The 15,566-nt window shown below is 35.8% G+C and overlaps 1 protein-coding gene across 1 annotated transcript in view; it reads right to left on the bottom strand.

The window, feature by feature from the left end:
* Dpyd (dihydropyrimidine dehydrogenase) overlaps positions 1–15,566 on the bottom strand; it is an 851,011-nt gene that overhangs the window by 476,312 nt on the left and 359,133 nt on the right. Inside the window, exon 10 of the mRNA XM_036191420.1 lies at positions 14,198–14,367. Coding sequence (XP_036047313.1) covers positions 14,198–14,367 — 170 coding nt within the window. The remainder of the gene's footprint in view (positions 1–14,197; positions 14,368–15,566) is intronic.

Here is a 15,566-nt window from a genome sequence, read left to right as displayed (position 1 = left end):
TGTCCTACTTTCTGGGAAGGGCATAAGTATAATACACAACTATGCTTCTGGCATTGCAGAATACGCCTGGTAGATGGTTTTACAACATGTTTTGCCCTTTCCTATATTTCTTGTCAATTGCCAATTTGCATCTCTTTGAGTGCACAGTCTCTTAAGGTATTTAGCAAAGTTGCTGCTAAATTCAGAAAAAAAAATAGAAATTGCTATCAAATAAAAGAACTTAAGATATTCCTCAACATCTTTCTCCCATGGATCCCTGGTTTGAGGACCTAAAATCCATGCTTTGATTATAAACAAACAAAATGGATTCCAATACCTACTCTGATTATATCATGATTTTTATCTTTTCTTTTTTCTTTTTGATCTATATATTCTAAAGCATGCATTGTGGCTCACACTGCTTGTGAAGAATCCAAGACAATGGAGACTCTACCAATCTGACCATATTCTTTGCAAACAGGTGAAAGGAAACAGAAATATGTGAGTGAACTCTTTGAAGTTTCATCTCAGGATGAGCCTAGTGTGTGTTAGTTCGACTGGTCCATAGTTGCTCTTGTTGGCAGTCTCTCCTGTCATGCTTTGGTATCAGCTTCTGGAGTCCAGCTGCAACATGGAAGCTGGTAAGAGCTCCAGGTACTATTGAGATGCAGGTATGATGAGATGCAGAATTCAGACAAGGAAATTCGGCTTAAGGTAATAATAATCCAAACAAAATGAAAAAAACTTGTAGAAGCTAGAAGTGTACAGTTGAGCTGGTAGCAGCTCCATTTTATTTCTAGGCCATACCCTTTCACGGGCATATGACCACATGATTTCTCTGTTCCTGCATGGTCTTTCCTCCTTACATCAATGTCCTACAACATCATAATTTTATAATATGACAAGGTCGATAATTTTCTACAGATAGTTGGCTTCCTTGACCCCTGCTTCACAGCATACTTAAGCCTAGCAGCATGAATGCTGCCTTTTCAGCAGATTAGTCTAAATTCCTATCTAAAACCTGTTGAGATGTTTGAGTAGACTATGGGATGGTGTCCGTAAACCATACCACATGTAGCAAATAGTTTGCTATTAAATACAATTCTATTTGCGATTAGTCATTTTATATACAAGGGGAGAAATGTTAGGAGAAACTGAGACAATATCATTTTCACATATGTATTTATTAGGAAAGTGTTCATATCATATTGGGCAGAAAGATAATGAAATCATGATAAGAGTTGTCGTCTTGAGAAATAAGAAAAATATGAGGACTATGAGAAGATGGACACAAAGTTATATATATATATATATCATCAGGAAATAACCTTTCAATGATTTAGGAATATAACAGGGATATGTATTCACATTTAAAATTACTTTTTCATTTGTTTTATTTTGTGTAACTGTGTGTGAGTGTGTGTTGTATGGGGGTGCATATGTGCCATTGTGCCCACGTGGAGGGCCAACTTGAATGAGATAGTTCTCCCCTTCCACCATGTGTGTCCTGGAAATCAAACTCCAGGCATCAGATTTGTTGTCGCTTGTCTGTATCTGCCAAGCCATCTTGTCAGCCTAATCACACCTTAGTAGATTTTCCTGATAATTATAAATGATAGTAGTAGGTATCCTTTTCAATACTTAACCTATAACATTTTATGTTCTGACTAAAGATACTTTATGACAGTTATGTATGAATTATTACAGAACGTTGCCTCAAACCAACATTTTCTTCCTTTTGTTGTGTGAAAGGCCAGCACAATGCTATTCATCCTTTTGATTTTACAGACCAAACACCCAGGAGAGGTAATAATGCATATGCAAATAGTCTATTTTTTCTTTTGAAGAATCCCAAATCTGAAACACTTTTGCTTATAAGCATTCTACACCTGTGCTATAAAGCATGTATTTCTCCTTTGGAGAGGAAAGGCACCATATCAAAAATATATTAAAGGATGACAATACTTATTTAGGTAACATTCTAATTTGGCTGAAAGCAACTTCTGTGTGATCTTCATTTTGTGCAAGGAGAACCAGTGTTCTGCATGGTGTGAATCAGAACTTTCACTGCATCTGCATGATTCCAGAGACTTGGGCCTGCCTCAGGGAATGAAAAACACTGCCAAGTGTTTAAGGGTTGAACACAGGCACACAGAAAAAGCTGCGGTTGGATGGACTGGTCTCTCTGATGGACAAATGAAAGCAACTCCAAAAACTTAGCATGCTGATGATACACAACAGAACAGAGATGTAGGGTTGGTTATTGCATACCCTTAAATCACGGAGGCAGGGTTTTTGGTATAGAGGTATATCAAGGAAATAGTTTTAGCTAATTCAGTAGGAGCAGTAGTTATAGGGGAGCAGTTCTCTGACCATAAATATCCAGGGTGAGAGGGCTATGGTAGACATTTTCTTCATATATTGTCAACTTCCACACAAGGAACTGGAGAAGGCTTTGCCATTTCCTCTGAAGCTGACTCTGCAGGGGAAGGCTTTGCCATTTTCCCATGGGTCTGAGGTTCTGGAGTTCTTGGCATGGTTGACTCAAGTCAACAATACACATTTGATCAGAACTTTATTCACTCTGGGCTTCCTCTCCTCCATACTCAGTATGACTGTGAGTCATGTTCTGAGACCTGATGACACAAGTATAAGAGGAAGTGGCAAAGCCACAGGTCTGGAAGTTGGAAGTATAGAGAGCTTCATCAGACAGGAAGAGAGTCAAGTCTCCCAGTTTACATAAATGTAGAAGTGCCTTCAATCATGAAAGACAGGAACCAAGGAATAGGTTTATGAAGGCAGTCCCATGAATGAGTTAAGAGAGACTTCTTGAACCTAGATAAAGGTCAAATTAGGGACAAAGCAGGTTTCATGTGTGGAATAAAGAGACAAAGAACATGCTTTCTAAGGTAGAAAAATAAAAGTGTTTAACTTTGCATAACAAATAGAAAACTACACCATAAAACTCTTTAAATTGAGAAAGAATATATTATTTAAATTCTTTCTCCAGTGTCCAAGAGTGATATTCAATTAGTCAATGACAGATAATTTCAAACAAATGTACTTTCAGATGAATGCCAGGCAGAATGTTACATTCAAGAGCATCAAGATAGGGCACCATCCTATTTATTTCTGTTCAATGGACTTGCACACAACAAACTTCAAAGGATTTTTTTTTTACCAGAATGAGTGATAAGTGATTACAAAAGCCTGAAAGATATCCAAGTTAATGAAAATAAAACTAAGTAGTAGTAGATCTCAGTGAATGGCTTTAAAAACCCTCCAAGTATAATCAGATGGTTGTGGAGAAGATATACTACCTGGTCATAATCCTACCTTACAGAGTGAAAAATAATGGTAATTTCTCTATTGTCAGTTACTATTAGGAAATGATGGATCAGGCTGATCAATTGTCTATGTGTATACTCAAATATTTTTCTATTCATAGAAGTTAGCTTTCTAAGCTAAGTAATTCACAAATGCAGTGCTATGTCATCTTCAAACTTGAAGTTTGTTAATGAACATTAATAATCAGGAAGTATGAGAATCTGATACAGAAATGGAGTTGTCACAGCATATTTATATTTTTTTATGTTTATATTTTTGGCAGACTTGTATGTATCAGTTAACTTTCTTATCATTGTTCTCAAAAATCTTGAAAGAATATTATATGGAAGGGAAGACTTATTTTAACTCATGCTTTTAGAAGGTTTATTCAATCCATGGTTGTTTGGCCTCATGTGCTTGGGTAGCACATTGTGGCAGAGGATCTTGTGGTAGAAAAAATTTTAAAACTCATGGTGGACAGGGAGCAGACCAGGAGGCAGGGAGTTACAGAGACAGAGAAGCATGGAAACAGATACACAGAAAAGTGTTCAAGGCAAAAAAAAATTTACCAGGACCTGATCACAGTGGTCGACATCATTTATCTAGACTCATCCTCAGATGTTCACAGAACACCACCAAACAGTACTGCTTGCTAACGACCAAGTGTTTAACACAGGAGTCTGAATGGGACATTTCATAGTCAAGAAATCACACTATTTGTACATGGGGGCAATTGGTACATCCAACGAACATACAAACTTCTCTCCCTCTTATCCTCATAAATAAATACTCAAGGGAATATGGTAGTACACAGCATCAATTTTCCAGTGTTTAAAAGCTTTATTCAACAAGTCAGTTTGTCACCTTTTCACACAGTATTAAAAAGTTAAAAAAAAAATGCTTGGCTTTGATTTTCACTTCCATATTTAGGAAAGATATGTAGTTGAAGCTAAGTAAAATAAAAATAGTTCACTACAGCATGCAATAATGATAATCATTTTAATGATTAACTTTATGTAATGTGATGATTTGGTCTGATTAATATTACAGGCATCATACAGCAGAAATTATGAAACAACTTAATTTACTATAATTAAAAGGATGATGTCAACTCATTTTTAGATTGCATATAGGCAAGGAAAGCATAGCTTATAAACCATAATGAGCAGAATCAAAACCAGCATATATTAAATTCTAGAATAACTTCTAATTATGCCAAAGTTTAACAAGCAATGTGAAGAAACAATATTCTCTATAAAAAGAAAGCTTGAAATCAATATATTTAACTATTAATCTGGTAAGAACACAAGTACCAAAAAGAAGTTATTTGTAATCAAAATTGCTTAGTAATCTTCTTGGCCTGTGTTAATCTTGGAAAAGATCGTATTTCATCACTGTGAAATTGTTGGATACACTACAAATATTTATGGTTACACAGTCCCTCCATGCATAATTTGAACCCAATATTAAGTAGCTTCTATCTTCAAAATTGGTATAAGTTGTCACAGGTAACAAATTAATGCTTGCCTTTAAAAACTTTTTTTTCATAGTGACAATTGTTTAGCTTGAACTATTTAGGAGGGCCCCAGGCAGTGGGACTGGAACCTGTCCGTAGTGCATGAGCCAGCTTTTTGGAACCCAATGCCTATGGTGAGACACTTTGCACAGCCTTGGTTCAGGGAAGAGGGGCTTTGACCTACCTCAATAGAATGTACCAGGCTCTGCTGACTCTCCATGGGAGACCTTGCCTTGGAGGAAATGGGAATAGGGGGTGGTTTGCGGGGAAGGCTGGGGTGTGGGAAGAGGGAGGACAGGGGAATCTGAGATTGATATGTAAAATGAATAGAAATCTCTTAATAAAATTTTCTTTTCAAAAATCTCATATTGTCAAAAAAAGTCAGCAGTTGTGTTCAGTAAATAACATGACAAATCTCTACTTGGCCTTATTTTAGTTGTATTTCTGAACCTTTGTCTATGCTCGTTTGTATACTTGCTCATGAAATCCAGATCCAGAAGGATATCTTTTAATTTACCTTATCAAAATTCCTAACCTTTGATATATGATGCCTTCTAGTCTGATCATCTTCCTCATTCTCTGCCATGGTTGAGATAACATCTAATCACCCTAACCTGTCTTTAGGAAGAATCCTGCTAGATAAAGAGAACCAATCAGATTAAGCCTTATTCTGGAAGACTACAATTTTGAATATTTGAATTCACCTACCACACCTTACCCCTTGGCTTTATGCCTATTTTTTATGTTGTATTTGGAGTGGAAGTCTCATCTAAAGTATAACAATGGAGACTGACTATCAAGAGCGTGGTGTTCTTGCTGACCTGATCTGCTCATGGTTTGTGCTAAACTCGAATGTTACATAAAAGTGAATAGATGGGCCTAGATGTTCAGAAACCTAACATTTCATTTATTAAAAATATTAATAATGTGTAGACACAGTGACGCTGATCAAATATGGGTTGTGCTATACATGGAGTAAGCTTCATAACTTGTAACACTACTTACTTGTATATGTGTATGAATGTATCTGTATGTGTCTGTCTCCTTTCTCATATACACAGACACACCATATACTTATACAATAGTAATAAATGCATTTTTAATGGACATCAAAGGATAGAGTAGAAAATATGCTACTCAAGCTAAATTTGAAATTAATCTAAATAATAATTAAGAACAGTCTAGTGGGAATGAGCTAGCTGTGAGAATTCTGGAATGCGCTCTTTCTCTCTCTCTCTCTCTCTCTCTCTCTCTCTCTCTTTCTCTCTCTCTCTCATGACAAGTCTGGAAGAGAGAACGAAGCTCATCTCTACAGTAAATGAGACATGTTGAAATTCCCTTATAAACATTTTCCTGGAAAACAAACCTGCTGATTTCAAATGAGGGCATTATTATCTATGACATGTATTGGGCAGGGTATTCCTCCTAGAAAATGAGGGAGCAGGAAGCTTTGCAGTCACATACACTGTGTAACTAAGTAAAAAAAAAAAAAATGAGATGTTTTGTAATAAGGCTGTCTTTTGTGTGAAAGGTGGAACTATTCACACTTTTTAGAGTCAGCTTGACCTGAATTAACACAAATACTGGAAGATCAGAACTATTAGTGATAATGTACTTCTTCTTGGTCACCTGACACCTTCTTTTTACTTCTACCCACCAAATTAGTAATAAACCTTAAAACAAAATAATACCAGTCATGCTAGTTTGAATTTAAAATTTAATTACCTAGTTATTTTGGTTATCAAAGGGAAAAAAGAGGATAAAGGAACCGAGTACATTTTAGCTACTTACATGCACTCTTATACTCCTTATTTTATTGGACAACTTTTATCTATTTTATAATTTTAAAATATATGTTATTTATTCTTTGAAAATTCTATGCATATATAGTATGTATTTTGATCAAATCCAACATTATGTCCCTGACTTCTATAAGCTCTGAGATTCTGCCTCAATAATGTCTCCGTCCAAAATTTATGTTTTCTTAATTTTTAATAACTGACTGAGTCCAGTCAATGCTATCCATATGCTCATGGGTAAGCAGCCATCTAGCATAGTAGGGGCCCCACTTCTGAAGAAAACTGACCCTCCCTCTCTCAGCAGACACAAACTGCAAATAGTTATTCAACAAGGGATGATATCTTTTGGGCTTCTCCCTCATTTGTACTGGCATTTTGGCTGCCTGCCTTATAATTTTTGGTACACAAATTAACAGTGAATGAATAATATAAGGCACTACATTTTAAAATCTATACTCCACTGGCTTGACCTACAATCAGTAAGTCATAATTTATAGGCGATTCTTTCTTAAAACTCTTCAAAATGCAAGCATTTTGAACACAAAGAAGCATTACTCCATATGAGAACTGTGTTAAACTTCTGATAAATATAGTAGTCCCTTAACTGATTTCCTGACTAGCCGGACTGGGTTACTATTGAGTTGCAATACTAGATGTGTAATGTAAGGAATTATTGAGAGGATATAAAGTGACTTTGCACAGATATCATAAAATACATCACTTCTAGAAAGAAAAGAATATTTTACACTATTCATTTATGATTGATAACATTTCTTTAAACCTGACTAGATCTCATTGTTCTTCATCTTAGATTTAGCTAGAGTAAAGCATGACTTACTGCTGTTGTAATATTTCACACACACACACACACACACACACACACACACACACACACACAACTGTTCTTATATAACTAGGTGTCTTGGAAGTATCTTTTTCAATCTGGAAACGACTAAATATTAAAATTCTTATATAAATTACAAGCCTGACTTCTTCCATAAAATGTAAGTCTTCACTTTTTCTGATATATTTTCATTAAATTTAATGTTTTAATATATTGCTTCATCATGTTTTCTGGCTTTAGTTATTATTATTATTATTATCATAATTATTATTATTATCATTATTATTATTATCATTATTATTAGTCCTCAGTTAACTTTTAAGTGCCAGGAAGCAAATTCATCTATGCTACCTGCTGGCTTGTTTGCTCTCAGTGGCTTATCTTCATTTTATACATCTCAGAGACCATCCTAGAAAATGGTGATAACCCTAAATGGTCCAGATCAATAAACAAACAAGACAACCACTGACAGGTAGGCCTAATCTAGAAAGCTACTCAGTTGAGATCATTTTTGTAACTTATTTTAGGTTGTGACAAGCTGTCATTTAAAAGTAACCATCATATATGTAATGGGAAAAAATGAAATATTACAGTTAAAAGTAAAGTGACAATTTATCTGAAACATATATAAAATATTATCGAGGTGTATAAGTGTGTAGTATGTACATTTTGAATATATATGAGATTTGGAAAACTTCCCCCAAAATAAACCATTTCCAGCACTACAGACACCCAGAGCCAACATATGCAACAATCCCCATGGAATTTTGAGGATTGCTTTTAAATACACGATCTTGAATAAACATGAACTTTTGTTGGCTCTTGGCCAGTTTTCAGTCCTCTCTCTCTCATATTTTTCTATGAATATTAAAATGATAAAACTTGGGGAATGGAAGAATCCTTTGAAAAGCATGTAGCTGCAATAGTGATATCACTGATGAAAATTCAGACATGATTTTATAATCATCCACCAAGGAGCTCCAACTTTCAGTTCAATACTTCCAGTTCTTTCCACCTGCTCATACTACACTGCATCAACACAACTTTCCATCAGGAAAACATACTCAGACTCCTGGAATGTCATTCTTGCAATAGAAAAGTATTCAATATGCACTTACTAGTTAGTACCGTGGGAGCCCCTAACTGCCATTAATTAACTTCATTTTCCTGGAGGCAGTTGTGTGTATATTTGTGTCTGTTCAACTCCCTTTGGCCAATCCTGCTAACTAGTCACTGGTTGTGATCCGTGAGGAATTGCTCTCAGATGATGCGCAGGTGACAAACACCGAAGAGGAGCTGCTGACTCACCCTTACTGAGGAAAATTAAATCTGTGAGCCTATACAGGTTATTTACTAAGAATAATCCCAAGCTGATGCTTTTTACAATTAAATAAAAGCTAGGAAGCATCTGTTACTTATACAAAGAAGAAAATAAATAAATACATGAAGATGGGGTGGGAGGCAAGATAAAGAGAGTTAAACAAAGAGTTTAGCTTTAACATAATAATGTTTAAAAATGCTAAAGAGGAGGACTGTAGGCAATGCTCCATAAAAGACAAATTGTGGGGTATGTTGTATTGTCCTAAAAAAAGATTCAATTATAGGTATATTTTTATATGGAAATATATTATTTCAAAAATCACAGTAAAACTTTTTTTTTTTTTGACTAATGGACCAAATGATCTGCAGATATTTATTTATATCAAAATAATATTATCAGGACAGCCAAACCTTTAAATAACTGAAGTTTTTGGTAATAGCCAAATCTAATTAAACCAATTACTACCCTGATAAACAATCAGAGAGAATAATAGAGATGCCATCACAACAGAGAACGGTAATAGGTCTACCATGCTCTGCTGCTACTTCAAAACTAAGTATGTAAATAATAAATCCCTGCAATGTTCTTTGTGAATGGAATTTGATATTAAAACTCATTTTCAGCCATACGCTTTTCTGCCATAATCAATAACAACTACAAAGTCCTTCCTTAACCTTATCGTTTAAATTGATCAAGTGAAGCAGGTCTGTTGAGTCCTGACCTTCGTGCCTCCTTTTAGGGATTCCCAACTGCCTACAGCATTCTGGCAGTTCTGTCTGATCTGTCAACAGCTTTTAATACCAGCATTTGGGGGGATTCTGTTATCCTGTGAAATTTAATCTCACCTATTTAAGCTTGCAGAATGTACTGGAGGGAATTATTAACAGATTTTCCCTCATCTTCTTAAAGGATAGCACTGAGTGATTGGCTGGTTTCCCCAAGGACTAAGGGCTGAGAAGTGCTAGTGTGTCAGTAGCATCCTATTTAGCATGTGTGTGAGGCCACTAGGGAGCCTGAGAGACATTTGGAATCAGGATTACATCAATATGCTGATGATGCCTCCCTATCTTCATCTCATCAAACCTATATCCTTCAGCATTAATGCTTTCCTAACTAAGATGGAAAGTGCCTCCAAACAGCACACTGCTTATGGTTCTAATTAGACAGCTGGAAACTCATTGATGATACATTAGAGTAGTGGACCAGCAGTCTCAGCATCACCAGGGAACTTGTTAAAATGCAAATTCTCAGGCCCACCTCAAACTTATTCTTGACAGAAACTCTGGGGACAGAGTCCACCAGTTTGTATTTAAGGAGGTGATTTTTAATCCACTTGAAGTTTTGAAAATCTATGCATTAGAAAAACAGCTTGTAATTTGTTAGAAAAACAGCTTGTAATTTGTCATTGAAAACTTCATTTGGAAATGCTTCCTAGTTTTATTGACTGAAATATTTCTAGATCCAGGCATATTGTTCCTGGTCATTGTGATGGCTTGAATGAAAACAGTCCTCTCTAAGTGTGAGTGTTTAAAATCTTCATTCCCAGTTGTGGGGTACAAGTTGACAACCACATAAGGCACATTATCTCAAGCAATTCCATACTCAAAGTTATTAACCTCTACAATAATTCACATCTGCTCCCAAAGGCTCAGAAAGCATTCTGTTGCTCTGCCTTTTCCTCTCTCAAAGAAGGAGAATTGGATTGCAGTTTTAGAATATGAATGCTGAAGTGCGTGATGATGAGGCAGTTTACTAATGGACAAACCAGGTTATTTCCAAATTTCACCCAAGTCCAAATGATTAAATACTATATACTTTGAGGAAAAAGAAACATAAAAGTTATGTTCTTCAATACTCATTGACTTTAAGGAAATAAATAGTGTGTGGCAGAAACACATGTTTGAGAGAAGGAAGCATATCAGAACTTAGAGAAACATGAAAAAATTGGGACATTTATATTAGTTAAAAAATTGTTCCTGAGCATAATTTCTCAAATCCCATGTATTGCAGTAGATAAAACGTATTTAATCTCCAGCATGCTAACACCCCATTTCCCCTGCAAACCTCGAGTGTTATATAGAAGTATACAAAACCAAGTGATAACTATGATGAATGAACATTGAGGTCTTTATAAATTCTGGAGTCATCAAATTAAAAATGCCATGGGCGCTGGCCAGATATTCAAGCTTGGTCTTTATACACTCTAATAATGCATGACTTATTACATATTTTATGTTCTGGCTTTGCCTAAATTTACTATATGAGCCTTCTAGGGATAGAAAATTCAGTTAACCTGGAAGGTTAGTACAAGAAAAAATACTGATGCAATTGTTTGTTGAATATTTTATATGTGGCACTCACATGTTTGGTAAGAGGAATGATAAAACTGAGCAAGGGAGAACACAGTCCTTGCTTTAATGAATAAAAGTCCAATCAATTTAAGAATATATGAAAATTTTGGTTCCTTGCAAGGTAATAACAAAGAAACAGTTGTTCTATATTTAACCAAGCCCCAGAACAAATGGAGTTCAACTGAAGCTCCACTGTAAGCATACCAATTGTGTCCCAGAGGCCCATTACTTCCTCTTACCACTCTGTGACCATATGCATCCTACTGGTTCTGGTCCTCTACTGAGTTATGCCTAGACTGAAATCTCTTTCATTCTGTACCGTGTTATACTAATAGTCTAGGTTTGAGTAGCCACTAACTAGGCTCCTTGTTTTGTCTCTACTATTTCATAATCAAAATTCAGCAGAGTAGTAAATCCAAAAGTTATCTTAGGACTTCATGATTCTGTACACAGAACAATTCAAAACAGTTCCTTATACTAAGTAGAAGCTCAGTGATACCCACAAGTCCGTACTCAATCCTTATAGGTAGTCCACATTTATCCTTTTCTAACCACATGCACTCCCTAGGAGACTTCCTCTATTATGGCTGAGAACAGTTAAGTAGGTCAATGTTATCTTTTCTATACTGAAAACTAATCAGACCCATCATACCGCCCTATGTAAGGTGGAAGATCTTGCCTTTTCCTCCACCACACTCTGCACTCAGGCACAACCTCCTACACTCCAGATATCTCTGCACTCACGCACAACCCCCTACACTGTATATATCTCCATATCACTAATGTTTTTCCACAGAACAAATTACTTTTCAATATACTACTGGTGGTACAATATATTTATTTCCCATATAAACAAGCACACTAAGTACTTGTTTAGTCCCCTGTTTATTTCCTTATAAACTTTCTGGGGCCATGAACATCTCCCTGATATATTCAAGTCACTTGAGGTAGTCAGTCAACATAAGGTGCACGAATACACACCTTTACTTTCTTAAATAAGTCCAGTCTGAGTTTTTCATGAGTTTTGTGTAAGACAGAAATACTTGCCAATTATTCTTTATTATTGAAGATGAGGATACTGTGAGGAGTGAAGTAATTAATCCTGCCAATTGGGGTGTTAAGTTTTGGATATGGAATTTTCTCCCAAAAGTGTGTGTGCAAAAACTTCTTTCTCACTTGAAGGTGCAATTAGGAGGTGCTGGAGTCAGCAGGATATGGGACCTAGTTGGAAGAACTATGTTACTGAAGGGATAACTCTAATTAATTCATCTTTGTCCTGTCTACCCTCTGGTTCCTTCCAGGTTTCATGGCCATTTTAAGGTAAGCAGATTTTCCTATGTCATGTTTCTACCCCAGTGTTCTCTCAACACAGAAAAATTGGTGATTCCAAGCAGCCCTTGACCTAAACATTGAAGCAAAATACACCTTTGCTCTGTACAGTTTTGTTTTTTATCTTAACTATACTTGTCATAAGAAATAGAATATCAACATACAAGTTGTCTTCTATTCCCAACCATCAAGGAAAAACTTTTGGTCATGAAAGCTATTTCATCATAGGAATTAGATGAAGAAAATGCAAAATACTTAGTGTAAAGTGTATTTCACATGTTTGTTAAGTCCTATACTATGCATAGCAATGTAAATATAAGTAAAAATAGTTCCCATTGTTCTTTTAATTGGCTGTTTAAATTTGTAAAGTCATGTGAGTGAACTAATTAATGTCTAAACATTTATGCCAGAAAAGATTATTATGATTAGAAGATGACCTTGGATTTGGGAGAAAAAAAGCATGTTAAAAGAGTATATGGGGTTGGGGATTTAGCTCAGTGGTAGAGCGCTTGCCTAGCAAGCACAAGGCCCTGGTTTGATCCTCAGCACCAAAAAAAAAAAAAAAATCCAATTTTGGGCTGGAGAGATGGATCAAAGGTTAAGAGCGCCAACCACTCTTCCAAAGGTCCTGAGTTCAATTCCCAGCAACCACATGGTGGCTCACAACCATCTGTAATGAGATCTGGCATCCTCTTCTGTGTACACAATAAATAAATAAATAAATAAATAAATAAATAAATAAATAAATAAATAGTATATGATGGAGTAAAACCCACAGAGTAAAACTGACATTTGAAACCCAGCTCTGAACTAGTGGTGACTGATCATTTACTGAGGTCAATTTGTACTATGGTTAATCTACATGTGACAAATTACCCACCAACTGCGGTTATAATTCCTGCCAGACAGAGAGACTCCAAGCATGTGCAGGCATTCTCAAGTAAATGAAATTTAAAATGCTGATTTGAATAAAATGGGTAATTTATCTTTCCATAAATATACTCCATCTATACCCTCACAACTATTATCCCTTATAAAATAGTACCTTTCTCTGATAGCATTACAATTGAAGAGATCCTGGTGAACACAGCCAGGTGATGCTTTATAGAAGACTAGTCACAATGAAATGATGTTAAATCTGTCGTCTTTAGTAAGTCAACTAAAATACCAAATCTGAACAGTGTTCGAATGAAGGCTCTTCAACAACAACAGCAACAACAACTGTGCTGCAACTTCATTTCATTTTCTTTCTAGCAGAATCAGTTGATGCTAGTGTGTGTGTGTGTGTGTGTGTGTGTGTGTGTGTGTGTGTGTATCCTCATCGCTAGTTGGGCTTTGGGGATCTTAACTTCTTAACTGTCTCCAATTATAACATTCATATAGCATCCACACATTCTATAAAAATGCAGATTTTTGAGGTTATGGAAGTCTTAGCAGATTTGACAGTTACTAATTAGAATACTCTTCAAACATACTGTAATACTGACAAAAAGATAGACCAGTGGTGTTGACCCAAATGCGTGTATCATTTTATTCAAATTAATACTTAAAAGTTCCTTTTAGGTAGACTGTCAAAATGAAAATAATTGCATATAGCACATAATTAAATTATTTTTCATCTGTCCATTTTAGGGACAGTCCAGTGATTTAAATTAGGATTGCATACCAACAGTGTCATTGCCTAAAATCTGCAGGATTCCACTCCTATCTCCTCTGATGGTTCTACTTTACCTCCTCTGGAACAGCTCGAATATTAACAAAGCCCTTTCTGAAGACGATGAACACGCGACGGGCTCCACAGCGCAGAGCAGACGTTGCACAGTCAAAGGCAGTATCTCCGGCTCCCAGCACAATCACGGCTCCCCGTATGGATGGCAATGGAGAGTGACAGGCGCACATTCCTGAACGATGAAAGGAAAACCCCATTTTCAAGTAGAGAAACCATTTCTGCATGACAGCTCAAAAGATACTTGTACTCAAAGCACTGTAAAATTGCATCTTGCGGTTTTCCTGGGTGGAGTGTCACTATCAAATTATTCTGCTTCGTTGAAAGACAGTTTTATTCCCATTTTTAAAATATGCTCATACATGTAATTTCATACTCAGTACCCTTAGCTTCCTTTTTCAACTTTTAGGACTGCTGCAACATTTTTAAAGTATTTAAGTCATAGTAAACAGGATGAATCAATTAAAACTGTAACAAAGTCATGATATGTATTTTTACATTTGCATAATTAGATTTCTGTATATTAGTAAAACAAAGCAATCCTTATAATCTCAGCCCACAATCTATAGCATTTTGTTGGACTGCTTTATATAATTTCTCACATAGCTCTATTATATATTTTATATTTAGTAAACTTCTAAAATTAACATGTTGAATGACTCTAATATAGATTTCTCCCTTTATTGAATTTCTCTGGATGTTTCTGTAAAATGGGAAAATAAAGAAAATGTGGTTTCTCTTAAATCTGTTTAATTTACTTAATTAATTTTGTGCTTGTGTGTAGGCAGGCATTCACATGTCACAGTATGCATGGGGAGGTCAGAAAACATCTTTGGGTGTAGTTTCTTTCCTGCCACATGTTGTAAGCTCCATGGATGAAATTCATGTGTCAGGCCTACAAATAAAGTACTTCTACTTGCTGAGTGGTCCCACTAGCTCAAGAAATATGACTTCCCAGGTGTCCATTTTGAGAGCACCTATAGGAAGATCTGGTAATCTTATGAAGATGTTTGAAGGAAAGGAAATTCTATTTGTGTTCTGTACTAGAGAGTACTCTGTTATCAGTACTGTATTATAAACGGCTGATAAGATAAATTACTATAATTTTTGATATTCCACCCCAGATGATGGCTAGACCTATAATTTCACAAATATAATCATTTTGTTTGGAAGACATTTTGTTTGGGATTAGACAATTGGCATTCTGTGATACTAAAATACAAGCTTGCTGCACTATGATCTTCCTGTGGAAAAAACACAAGCTTCCAGGAATCAGGGCTGGGAGGCAGACATGGACGTTTTCCTTCGCTGTCATTAACTTTCAAGTAATTTAATACAGAAAGTTTCTTGTCTGTTTAATTTTGCAAGGAAAAA

This window comes from Onychomys torridus, chromosome 6 (assembly GCF_903995425.1).
Source record: "Onychomys torridus chromosome 6, mOncTor1.1, whole genome shotgun sequence".
Taxonomy (NCBI): Eukaryota; Metazoa; Chordata; class Mammalia; order Rodentia; family Cricetidae; genus Onychomys; species Onychomys torridus.
The sequence above is the reverse complement of the archived record's forward strand: the minus strand, read 5'-3'. Positions and strand labels throughout refer to the sequence as shown.